Here is an 11,232-nt window from a genome sequence, read left to right on the forward strand (position 1 = left end):
TAAAAAAACTACAAATATCACGGAGGAAATAATTTGGCATTTTAAGCTGAAGACTGACTTCAGAATGATCCTTTACTTTATTAAACCTGATAAATAAAATACAGTCAAAAGGTTTAAAGTGCTTCAAACAAGTCGTCCAATCAAAATTATTAAATGTTAAACCAATTAAAAGAATAAACAGTTAGCAGATGGTAAACTAAGATATGCTTTATCACTTTGGATTATACACAATGTGTTTTAAAGTTTGACTTTACCCTGCAGCACATTTAAACAAGCTGATTTTTCATAAAAAGCGAGATTTCAGCCACTTTCACAAGTTTTGTCTTCACAGAAGCTGTTGTAAACGGTGTTTATACGACTGTAAAATAAATGAGAATATATTGTTAAAACGCTGCTGCACTGATTCATGAATCTGTTTATTGTTTGGTGCTCGTGTGAGCTGGTTCTTTGAGTCGTGCGGTTTCTGAGCCAAAGCAGGCATAACTAATACTGTAAATGTGAGCACATTTTATGGTTTTATGTAACTTTTTATCATATCTTTTCCACTACTTATAGCACCCTGCAGTGTGCTCTAATCGATGGGACGTGGGTTTGGGTTTCTGCTGTATTTGATTCTTTTTATTCCTTTAATTATAGAGAAGATGTTTCTTTCTGTTGAGACCAGAGTTGTTGGATCTGTGTGCCTTTTTCTTTGTTTTGTTTTGTTCTGATTGTATTTATCTGTTGCTATTTATTAGTGTCATTGCTTTTTAAACATGCTTCTTAATGAAAGATGATGATGATGATGATGATAACACTTTAATACACTGATTTTGTTTAATCCCCCCCCCCCCCCCCCCCCCCCCCCCCCCACGGGTGAGTCGCAGCGCCCACATTTTCAGCCCTGAATGAAAAACCTCTTTGAGCCTCTCTGAAGGAATCCGCTGCTTTTCCACGATGATCAAAAAACACTTTATGTGAATGTTGAACTTTGATTTGACGCCGCCTTGGAAATGTAACTGCTGGGATGTCATCAAGCCTCAAATCTTTAAACTTTATTGCCCAAATACAATGTTTACAAGGGAACTAAACACTGCCTGCTGTGATGAGGACTGATTTGGTGCTCTGGGGAGTGAAATGAGAATAAATGTGGGGATTTTAAATGTCCTTTGATGGCATGCCAAACAAATACAAAGACACCCTTTGTAAAACTCAAACTGACTCACTTAAAATTGATTTTTAAGCATTTTCTGAAACCTGAAGTGATAAAGTGAGAACTGTGAAGGTAGCTGGCTCATAGCATTGCACGAAGCCCGCTGAGATGTGAGGGCAGTTGTGACATTTCAGGCTCCGCTCCCTGAGGATGGAGGGGATTCACGTCAGTGTTTGGGCACACGCTGCGTCTTTGTTTTGCAGAAACATGCTGCCGAATGTCGGATGTTTGGTGGGGCTGCGGAGGGACAGCGGCTAAATATTCCCTTTTTTTTTTTTTTTTTTTTTTTTTTTTTTTTTTGTGTGTGTGTGTGTGGCATCGATGGCGTCACGCAAGCGGTTGCATTAGTGTTTATGATTTAATGCTCCCTCATCTGACATCTTCAGAGTTTAAGAGATTGAAATTGCACTCTCACAGATTATACTTGATACATTCCCAGCTGGTCAAAAGAAAGGGTTTGATGTGTGGCCAAAACTAAAAATGAAAGTGTCAGTGCAAAGTTTACTCTCAATAAAAAGAACTGAAAGTGCACTGCAGTGACATTTTTATTTTTTTGTTTTAGTGCTTTGATTTCTGAGCTTCCATCAGCAAGAAAAGGGAACATGTTCCCTGATTAGTCTCCTATTTATCGTAATGTACATGGTAGACTGACGTCTTTTCACTTCATGTTGCTGTCAAGTCCACAACAGCTCTTAGCATGTACATGGAAATGATAAGTAAACCCATTATCTTTAGGTTTAGACTGCATTTATTTAAAAAACTTAACACAGCTGCACATCAGGAGAACAGAAGTGTTAGATTTTTGTTTTTATTACTTTTTTTTAAAAATTGATTTGGGGTTTGGGAAGGCTTTCCTTATTTTAATTTGTTTTCATTGTGTAAAATGTTCAGTTTGATTAGTTTCATGATTTATTTCTGTAATCTGTCAGGAGGAAAATTTTTAGATATGCAGCTATTACAGCACAAATCCAATGCGGCATCTCAGCCTCACTAAGTACGACCAAACTGCCAAAGACTTAAACAAGACACAGCACTGTGCAAAAGACTTGAGTCACCCCTTGCTGTCTTTATATTTTGCTTTTAAGCAGCCAAACTTCTTGATCTCTGTTCTTGAGGCTTTCTGAAGGTCTTTCAGTTTTTATTTACAGCTCAGGAATGCATCTGGCTCTTCAGTTCATACACCTACTGGTCAGTCTTATCAGAAATCTTTTTCACTGGAAGGATGTCTGTCAAGAAGATCCATTTTCCTAGCAAAGTAGAAAGGATATCTCAAGACGTTTGCACTATATTGTAGCGTTTTCTGATTATTTGTTATTTAGTTTACACACAGTAAGTTTTTACTGTCGTTATAGTTTACTAATGTTGACACTTTGACAACATATATTATAATAAAATGTATATACGCATTCCTTCTATTAAATATTTTCTTTAAAGTTCAATAAATCCAAATATTTGTTAGATTCGGAGCATAAGTTCAAAACGCTGTTTATTCTTCCACCAGTAGGCGGCAGTGTTGTCGTGCAGCGTGTCTTCTTCTTCATCGCCGTCGCTCCTTTAATGACGTCGTAAGTGCGCGAGTCAAACGTAATTGTTACCACAGCGGCCTGTGTGTGTTTTCACCCGATCGCTGCAATTTTTCTCTTTGGTGGAGGATTTGTCTCTACAGTCCATCACCATCATGAAACTAGTCAGGTAAGCGGAGTCTGGAATGCGCCATTTAACGAACGAGTGAACGTGGGATGATGAAGTGAAGGCGTTGCGGCTGGATGGGTTTAGATAGAAAGCGGAGAAGAGGAGGATAAGATATGAGCGGGAAGCGTCGGGCCGAATGAATGGAGGCTGTCCGGAGTTAGAGTGATCGCATTCACAGTTAAACTACACCTGTAGTGTTAACTCATGCTCGGTAGTTGGAATTAGCTGCATGCATCGACGATTTTTAAACGTACTTTGGTTCGTGGACGTTAGCAGACTCGTAGGTCCGGCCTCGGTTAAGCTGCTACTCAGCGAACGAAATAAACGTAGCCTAAATGTGTAGTAGCAGGAGCATAAAGCTAGTCCAGTATTTATTTTAGTTATGGCGGTTAACTCTGGAGGGTTTCAGCGGGTTTTCATAAGGTCGTCTCACTCCAGGGGTGGTTTTGTTTTGCAGGTGAAAGCTATGCAGCTAGTAGCTAGCTTGAGGCTAGTTTTTGGTTCATTTCCAGGCTGAACTCAAACATAGATGTTCATCTTCTTCCACGATGCCCACAGGTTTTTGATGAAGCTCAGCCATGAGACTGTTACCATCGAGCTGAAGAACGGCACTCAGGTCCACGGCACCATCACAGGTAAGACTCAGCTGGAGGTGATTTATTAAACAGGTATTAAACAGGTGTTGGGCTCACCTCCTTACCGCTTTCATTAGTTGTGCTGCCACTCTAAGCCAATTCATTCCGCTAAGAATGCTGTAGTTCAGGCGTTTCAAAGTAATGCTCAGAATTTTAATGTAACGGTGGCCAGTAAGGCTCATTTTCAAGCCAGCACCCAATTCTTCCTAAAGCTAGAGTCCTGTGGAAATGCTGGGAAATGTTTATATATAGCTCACTTAAATATAAATATAAACGAAGTATGCAGGTCCCAGGTTTGCAATTAATAATTTTAAAGATCAATAAACTGGTTTTAGCTGAATGCAACTTTCCCAGCTCCCTCTGTTGGTAAATACAGTGAGCATCATAAAAAGTGAAGTTTGTTCCATAGTCTTCATATGCTTGTGTATTCCCTTTAATGTCCCAGTGATACTTCAGTGAGAAAACACTATCAAGTCCTCCTGTGCATTGTACTTTTTCACTGCTGTTTTTTTAATTTCTTAATAAAAGAATAATCATAGCATCAGTATAAGGATTTACAAATGTCAGTGAATTCCTGGAGGGAGATTGTAGAAATTATCAAAATGGAAGAGGGGGAATGGTCAAAGGAGGAAGTGGAAAAACACAGTTTAAAAAAAAAAAAAAATCTAACCTCAGTAAAGAGATGTAACCGAAGATATTTTATTTGTTTCTATCAGCTGGCACTGCGTATGAAACGTTGGGACATGACTGCACTGTAATTAACACATACTGCACCACACACAGCATAAATGTTGTAGGACCTAGAAAGATTTCCCGCAGAACTCTCAGATAAAACGGTTAGCTTTTGGTTACTCAGTGTACTGTGTGACATGTCTATTAAATGTGCTCCAGTGCAGCCCTCCATAATCCAAACTGCACAGTGGTCAACATAGCTGATGCTGTGTGGGTTCCAACAGGGAAGGAAGTAACAGCGGCGTTCACCAGGAATGGGAGAAACACAACAAAGTAGTGATGTGCAAATGAAGCAGAGAACCAGTACTGACCCACTTGAAAGTGGGTTCATTCATTCACAGCTTTGTTTCAGTGACATCTAGTGGTGGAATAGGAGTCAGCAAAACAATGTGTTGATAATCGTGCTGATTGTAAGGAGGGTTTGTGTGAATGATATAAATACAATTTTGCAAAGGCAGTCAGTTGATTCTGTAAACGTATCTAATAGTTGGAAGAAGGCGTGCTCTGCGAAGCTCAGTGTGTGCTGGGATGGTAGGGTGTGAGATTATACTTTCCACAGTTTTGACACTTCAGGTGTTTATGTCATAACTTCGCCCTTCTCCACGGTCGGCTGGTTGATCATCAGCACATGTGGCCCACAGACACCCTTCTTTGACACATCCCCCATCTGACAAGACACTCTGCAGGTATATGAGCTGTCCACGGAAAACCAACACACCACGTCTGAACCATAATTTCAGCATTAGTCTAAACCGTGTCAGTGATGACAGTCTTCGCTTCTACCTTCACAGCCACTGGATAAAAGACAGACTTTAGACAAGTGCTTGTATGATGTACAATGATGAGGGACGTGAGAACGGCTGACAAAAAATGCAGTGCAGAACACAGAAAGTGGGCATCTGAGCCGAAAGACTTAAAACTGCATTTTTTTTCTTTATCTGCTTGTCAGACCAACTGAGCCAAAAACATAAGGCAGCAGTTACATTGCAGGTAAAATAATAATAATGTTCATATAGTAGAGTTTAGTTGTAGTTGTCCACACTGGAGCACACAGGTGGAGGATGGAAGTCAGAACAGTCGGGAACAGATGTTTCTACACTCATTTGGACTCACTCAGTCTTACTTCCATCTACTGTATTCAGTTTTCAGATTTTTCTTTCCTTTCCTTTCCGTAGGTGTCGACGTGAGCATGAACACCCACCTGAAGGCGGTGAAAATGACCCTGAAAAACCGGGAACCCACTCAGCTGGAGTCGCTGAGTATCCGTGGCAACAACATCCGCTATTTTATCCTGCCGGACAGCCTCCCGTTGGACACCTTGTTGGTCGACATCGAGCCAAAGATCAAGTCCAAGAAGCGAGAAGCAGGTGAGGAAGTGTTTGCTGTGCACCTGGCTCTTTTTGTTGTCTTTAAAGGCTTGTTTTTTGTACCCACAGGCTGGTTTATAAATGTCACTTCCCAACACTTTTTACATGAATTTGGACAAAGGGTCAGGCACGTGAACCAGTATCCGTACGGCAGCTTTTCATGTCCTTTGGAAAAGTTAAATCTGGAAGCTTTGTGCAGAAAAGCAAACGAGGGCTGTGGGTGTGGGAGCGTAGCGGCCTTATGCACGATCGCTGTGTTTGATGTTTACAGTTCTTCCATACCGCTGCTGAAGCTGTGGTGTGTTTTGTTTGTTTTTGTGTTTTTTTCCCCTGAGTTGTGTAAGCATATAGGAACACATTGTAGCTATTCATGCGCATCTAAAGTGTGAGCATAAATGAAAACAGTGCTGCGCTGACGTCACAGTTGGTGCGAGCAATGACTGGTGCGTCTATCGTAACAATAACATAAAATGCCTCAGAAGCATTTCCACTGATGTCGTCTGTCACGTCTGAAGCTCTCACTCACCCACAACCTGTTTCCAGCAGGTTTTTAATTGCTCGCAGCTCTTTCTGCGTCTTTTTAAAATCTGTTTAGTGCAAATTGTACTATCAGATTTTTTTTAGTCCCTCTGCCTGGTCTCTTCCACATCAACATGTGGTTAAACAGCCCACTTAGAAATCACTTGGGTGCTCAGGGTTGTTTCAGTGATCACATTTGTTCACTTCTGCAGTATTAAAATTATATTTTCAGGGCCTGTGTTTTTTAAATTTGTATATAGGAAGTTTTTCAGAGTTGATGCAGTTTTAAATTGTGGTATCTAAGTGATCTTTAATAGGGCTGTTTGTACTCGGGCCTGTTGTACACTCTGTCCTGCTGTACACTCTGTCCTGCTGTAGTTACGGGAGCATGAAGCCCAGAAAATGTCAGATACAGGCTGTTATACGGTCACCTTAAGAAATGGAAATTGATTCGTGCTGAGTTATCGCTGGTGTGCGTTTCAGCAGGGTTTGTGTGAGTTTGTCTTCACAGCATGAGATGACCAGACACAAAGTTGATACTGATAAACTTATAAAATTAGATTGGAGATATAAGGATGATTGATTTATTGGGGGTTAAACACCAAACACCGGTCAGTATGGCTGAGTTTATACTCACCACAGACATGTGGCCTTTATTCAGTCTCTAATATCTTCCATTTACCACACTAAACAATAGAGGTGGGAATCACCATACATCCCACGATATGATATTATCACAATATTTAACTCACGATACGATATTATTCTTGCTCAGAAAAAGGATCAACATGCTCTGAAGTCAGAGTCCACAAAAACTTTTTTTGTAACAAAATATCGATTTCTGCTGTCCCTGTATCGATACATTATTAGAAAACAAAATATCACGATGCTACACAGTATCGATTTTTTTCCCCCCACCCCTACTAAACAACATACATGTGCATCTTTAAACATGTGACAGAAAACTGGTTCTCCTGGTTTTGTTCTTCATATTTACTCCTCGTACTGTACTTTCGAGCCATGCAACAGTGTTTAGTCGCAATGTGAGACCCTGAAATGATGCTGCTGCTCAAAGAAATGTTACTCCTGTTCAAAGCAATGTGTTTACACTTTCTTTTAAATATATTAAACATTACTAAAACCAGAAGTAAATCAGGATAAATGCTCAGATTTAAATTGAATAGGGTAGCACAGATTCGATTTTTAAACTGCGCATAGAACAACCTGCCTTATGTTTATAGTAACATAGCAACTCAACACATGTAGGTGAATGTTTGTGACAAATCTGTTGCTCTCCTCTCAGTGGCTGGACGGGGGCGAGGCAGAGGACGAGGACGTGGCAGAGGAAGAGGAAGAGGACGGGGTGGACCAAGGAGATGATCCAAAGGCCTTAAAACTGCATCTCACCATCCACTGTTTGTACAGGAATTCTTTTTTTTTTTTTTTTTTTTTTTTCCCCACAATTTGCTCAAAGGAAACCGTTTGTGAATTTCAGTGTGTTTTTCATTATTTTGTACATTAAAAATGTTCCTCATTAAGAGGATAAACTTGACTCCAGTGCATTATTACAATACCTGTGTGACAGGGGTTCAGGTTAAACTTTTGTTCTTTATTTACAAGGTTGAATAAAGTTTCTTTGTTAATGATCATGATTTTAACAGAAAATGAATTTGAAGCGCTCAAAACGCAACAGGTTATGTTGTGAGAGGGGTCAAAATCTGAAGAATGTTATTATAAAATAGCACACAGTCTTACACTTTGTCTAATTTATGTTAAATAAAAAAGGATCTAAAACTTTGATCTTCAGCTGCCAATACTAGAATAGAATAGAATTCGACTTTATTGTCATTGCACATGTCACAGGTACAAGGCAACGAAATGCAGTTTGCATCCATCCAGAAGTGCTTTAGCCATGATATAGATATATTACAATATATATTAGCAATAACATAGATATGTGAGTATATTACAGAAATGGGTCTATTATGGTATGTTATAATGTACACGGTATGATGTATGTTATGAATATGCTATAAGTATGTACAGGCTATGAACAGGATATAAATATGGAAAACTACAGAAATATGAGATATACAGAAGTGTGAACTGTGCAGGTTATAAAGTTGTAATTTAAAAATTATCGTATTGTACAGAAAGATTATTTATACAGTAGTGCAGTTAAGATAAGTGAGATATGTGGATCATTTCTACAGAGGCTATATAAAGTGCTAGTGGTTGTGAGTGGTGGTTCAGTCCATGTTATTGTGTGTATGCGGGTACAGTTCATTGTGTGTGTAGGTGGTAATAATAATGAAAGTAAAAATACATTTAGGTACACATATGGAGGCTAAGCTCTTAACATTAAGTAATATCAGCAAACATTTTGTGTTGGTGTCCGCAATTATGAATAAAATGGAAGTGAATTTTATTTAGTTTTAGAAATAAAAAACTGAAACCAAATTCCAAAGTACCTGAAGGTGCAATACTGCTGTTGGGCGCTAGGGTCGGTTCCACCGGAAAAGCATAAAATTTAAGGGAAGCATATTTCCAAGAGCACCTGGCTGCAGCCAAAAAAGCTATATTTAAACCATAGCAGATAGTTAAATACTGTATTTTTATAAGCTTAGTCACTCAGGGTTTTTACTGTTCTACTACCTAAATTGTGCAGCACCCGGTCCCCTTATTCTATAGATATATTCTTAGCTGTAGAGGTTTAGAACTTACTTTTTCTCTTTCTTTTTTCTAATAACTTTGTCTTTTTCACTTGTTTCTCTTAATACCAGGAGTTTAGGACAAACCTGTAAACGCAAAGCTTTGTTTTTGTTTGCCAAACAATTTAAAACAGATTTTTGCTTTTTCCAAGAGAGTCATTCCACACCTGCTGATACAAATTTTTGGAAATCACAATGGGGTAATGAAGTCTGTCCCATGGCTCTGAGCGTTCTGCTGGAGTTGCCACGCTTAAAAATTATTTTTCTGGGGATGTGTTACACTCTGACTGTGACACCTTAGGACACTACCTCTGCTCAATAATCAGACACAATAACAGTACTTTCATTGCAGTAAATATATATGGTTACAATAATAAAACTGAAAATGATAAATTACTTGACTCCTTAGAAGAAAGAATTCATTTCTGGCTCTCCAAATACCCAAATTCAGTCCTCTTAATTGGTGGAGACTTTAACATTGCTTTAGACAATACGGTTGATAGGTGGCCTCCAGGGCAGCAGTCTTCATACAGTGCAAACTTAAAAAATTTTATGGGAAAATTTAATCTTGTGGATATTTGGAGAGAAAAATTTCCAGATGATAGACTCTTTACTTGGAGCAATAAGACAGGATCCAGGCAATCACGTATTGACTTTTGGCTTGTTTCTGACTGTATTGATAAAGATAATATTACCATTAATGTACTTGCCACCCCCCTCACTGATCATAGAGCAATTCACATTAACGTCCAAATGTTTACACTGGATAATATACCTCATAAATTCTCTTATTGGAAGTTAAATAATTCTTTACTAAAAGATAAAATGGTTAACATGCAGATTAATAAATTAATTGTTTATTATTGGAACAAAGCTAACAGACAGAAGTCCTTTTGTACCAATTGGGAACTTTTAAAATTTGAAGCATGCAAATTCTTGAGAAGATACGGGAGTCAAATTGCTAAATTAAGGAAAGCTGAAGAACAAGTAGTAATAAGCAGAATTGCCTCTTATTACCAGAAGTCCCCAGAAGAAATCTCAGAGGAAGATAAATTAAGTTTACTAGAACTTCAAAATAAATTGGACGATTTATATCGACGCAAGGCTGAGGGTGCTTTTATAAGATCCAGAAAGAGGTGGCTGGAGGAGGGCGAACAAAATTCTGCTTACTTTTTCAGACTTGAAAAATACAGATCAAAAACAAACTCTATTCATCAACTAAATATTAATAGCATTGTCTCTGACAATCCTAGAGAAATTTCACATTTCTGTGCCGAATTCTATACTAAACTATACAACTCAAAATATAATGAGGCTGTCTCAACAGGATTTCTCAATAATATTAAAAACCTAAAATCTATTGTTGTGGAAGACAGAAGTTATTGTGACAGCCCTCTGACTGTGGAGGAAGTTTGTAATTCCATTTCTGCACTTAAGGCCAATAAATCTCTGCACAGACTGCAGAGTTTTATAAATCATTTTCTAATCTCCTGGCTCTGTTTTTACTGCAGGTTTTTACAGAAAGTATAGAGAATAACACCCTCCCTCCTTCTCTTACTCAAGGTCTCATAACACTTATTCCAAAACCAAACAAAGACTTACTTTTTATTGATAATTGGAGACCCATCTCCCTGCTCAATAATGACTATAAGGTTATGGCTTCAATACTTGCTAACAGAATTAAAGAGGTCTTGGAAACAATTATTGATGAGACACAATCAGGCTTTATGAGAAACAGACACATTTCTAATAACATTAGACTGGTTTTGGATTTACTTGATTACTCTGATCTGGTACCTGACAATAGCTTCATTCTCTTCCTGGATTTTTATAAGGCTTTTGATACAATTGAACATCAATTTATCTTCCACTGTTTGGAAAAATTTGGCTTTGGCAAGTTTTTCTGTAAAGCTGTCAAAACCTTATACACAAATGGCAATAGTTCTATTAAAATGATTAACGGCTCCACCCCGAGATTTGACCTGAAACGTGCTATTCGCCAAGGATGTCCTATTTCACCATATTTATTTTTACTTTGCACACAAATTCTTGCAACTAATATTACTCTCCTTACATCTGGATAAGAAAATTAGTAAAGATATTGACCGTATGCTCTTTAATTTTATATGGAAAAACCGTACGCATTATATTAGAAAAACTGTTGTGATGAATAAGTACGAATCAGGTGGGCTTAACGTCTTAGACCTTTCTACTTTAAATAACACTTTCAAGATTAATTGGGCTAAACATTTTCTTAAAAACCCTACCTCTATCTGGAACTTTATACCATATTATATTTTCTCTCGTTTTGGTGGCTTTAATTTTATTTTAAATTGTAATTACAATGTTGAGAAACTCCCTGTAAAGCTTTCATCCTTCCATAA

At 38.2% G+C, this 11,232-nt stretch overlaps 1 protein-coding gene across 1 annotated transcript; it reads left to right on the forward strand.

The window, feature by feature from the left end:
• Positions 1-2,775: 2,775 nt before the first annotated feature.
• snrpd1 (small nuclear ribonucleoprotein D1 polypeptide) lies at positions 2,776-7,628 on the forward strand. Its single transcript, XM_085346577.1, has 4 exons — positions 2,776-2,884; positions 3,443-3,519; positions 5,427-5,618; positions 7,441-7,628. Exons 1-4 carry the CDS (start codon positions 2,871-2,873, stop codon positions 7,515-7,517), a joined length of 360 nt encoding a protein of 119 aa, XP_085202703.1. The 5' UTR covers positions 2,776-2,870; the 3' UTR covers positions 7,518-7,628.
• Positions 7,629-11,232: the final 3,604 nt, after the last annotated feature.

Source organism: Diplotaxodon limnothrissa, linkage group LG22 (genome assembly GCF_057381915.1).
Source record: "Diplotaxodon limnothrissa isolate DT_005_m linkage group LG22, D_limnothrissa_male_GT1.1, whole genome shotgun sequence".
Lineage (NCBI taxonomy): Eukaryota > Metazoa > Chordata > Actinopteri > Cichliformes > Cichlidae > Diplotaxodon > Diplotaxodon limnothrissa.

Bases quoted from the DNA above. Each gene is read 5' to 3' on its own strand.
- snrpd1 (XM_085346577.1), top strand. The intron at 3,520-5,426 runs GTAAGACTCAGC...TCCTTTCCGTAG, and splicing joins GGTCCACGGCACCATCACAG to GTGTCGACGTGAGCATGAAC. The intron at 5,619-7,440 runs GTGAGGAAGTGT...CTCTCCTCTCAG, and splicing joins GTCCAAGAAGCGAGAAGCAG to TGGCTGGACGGGGGCGAGGC.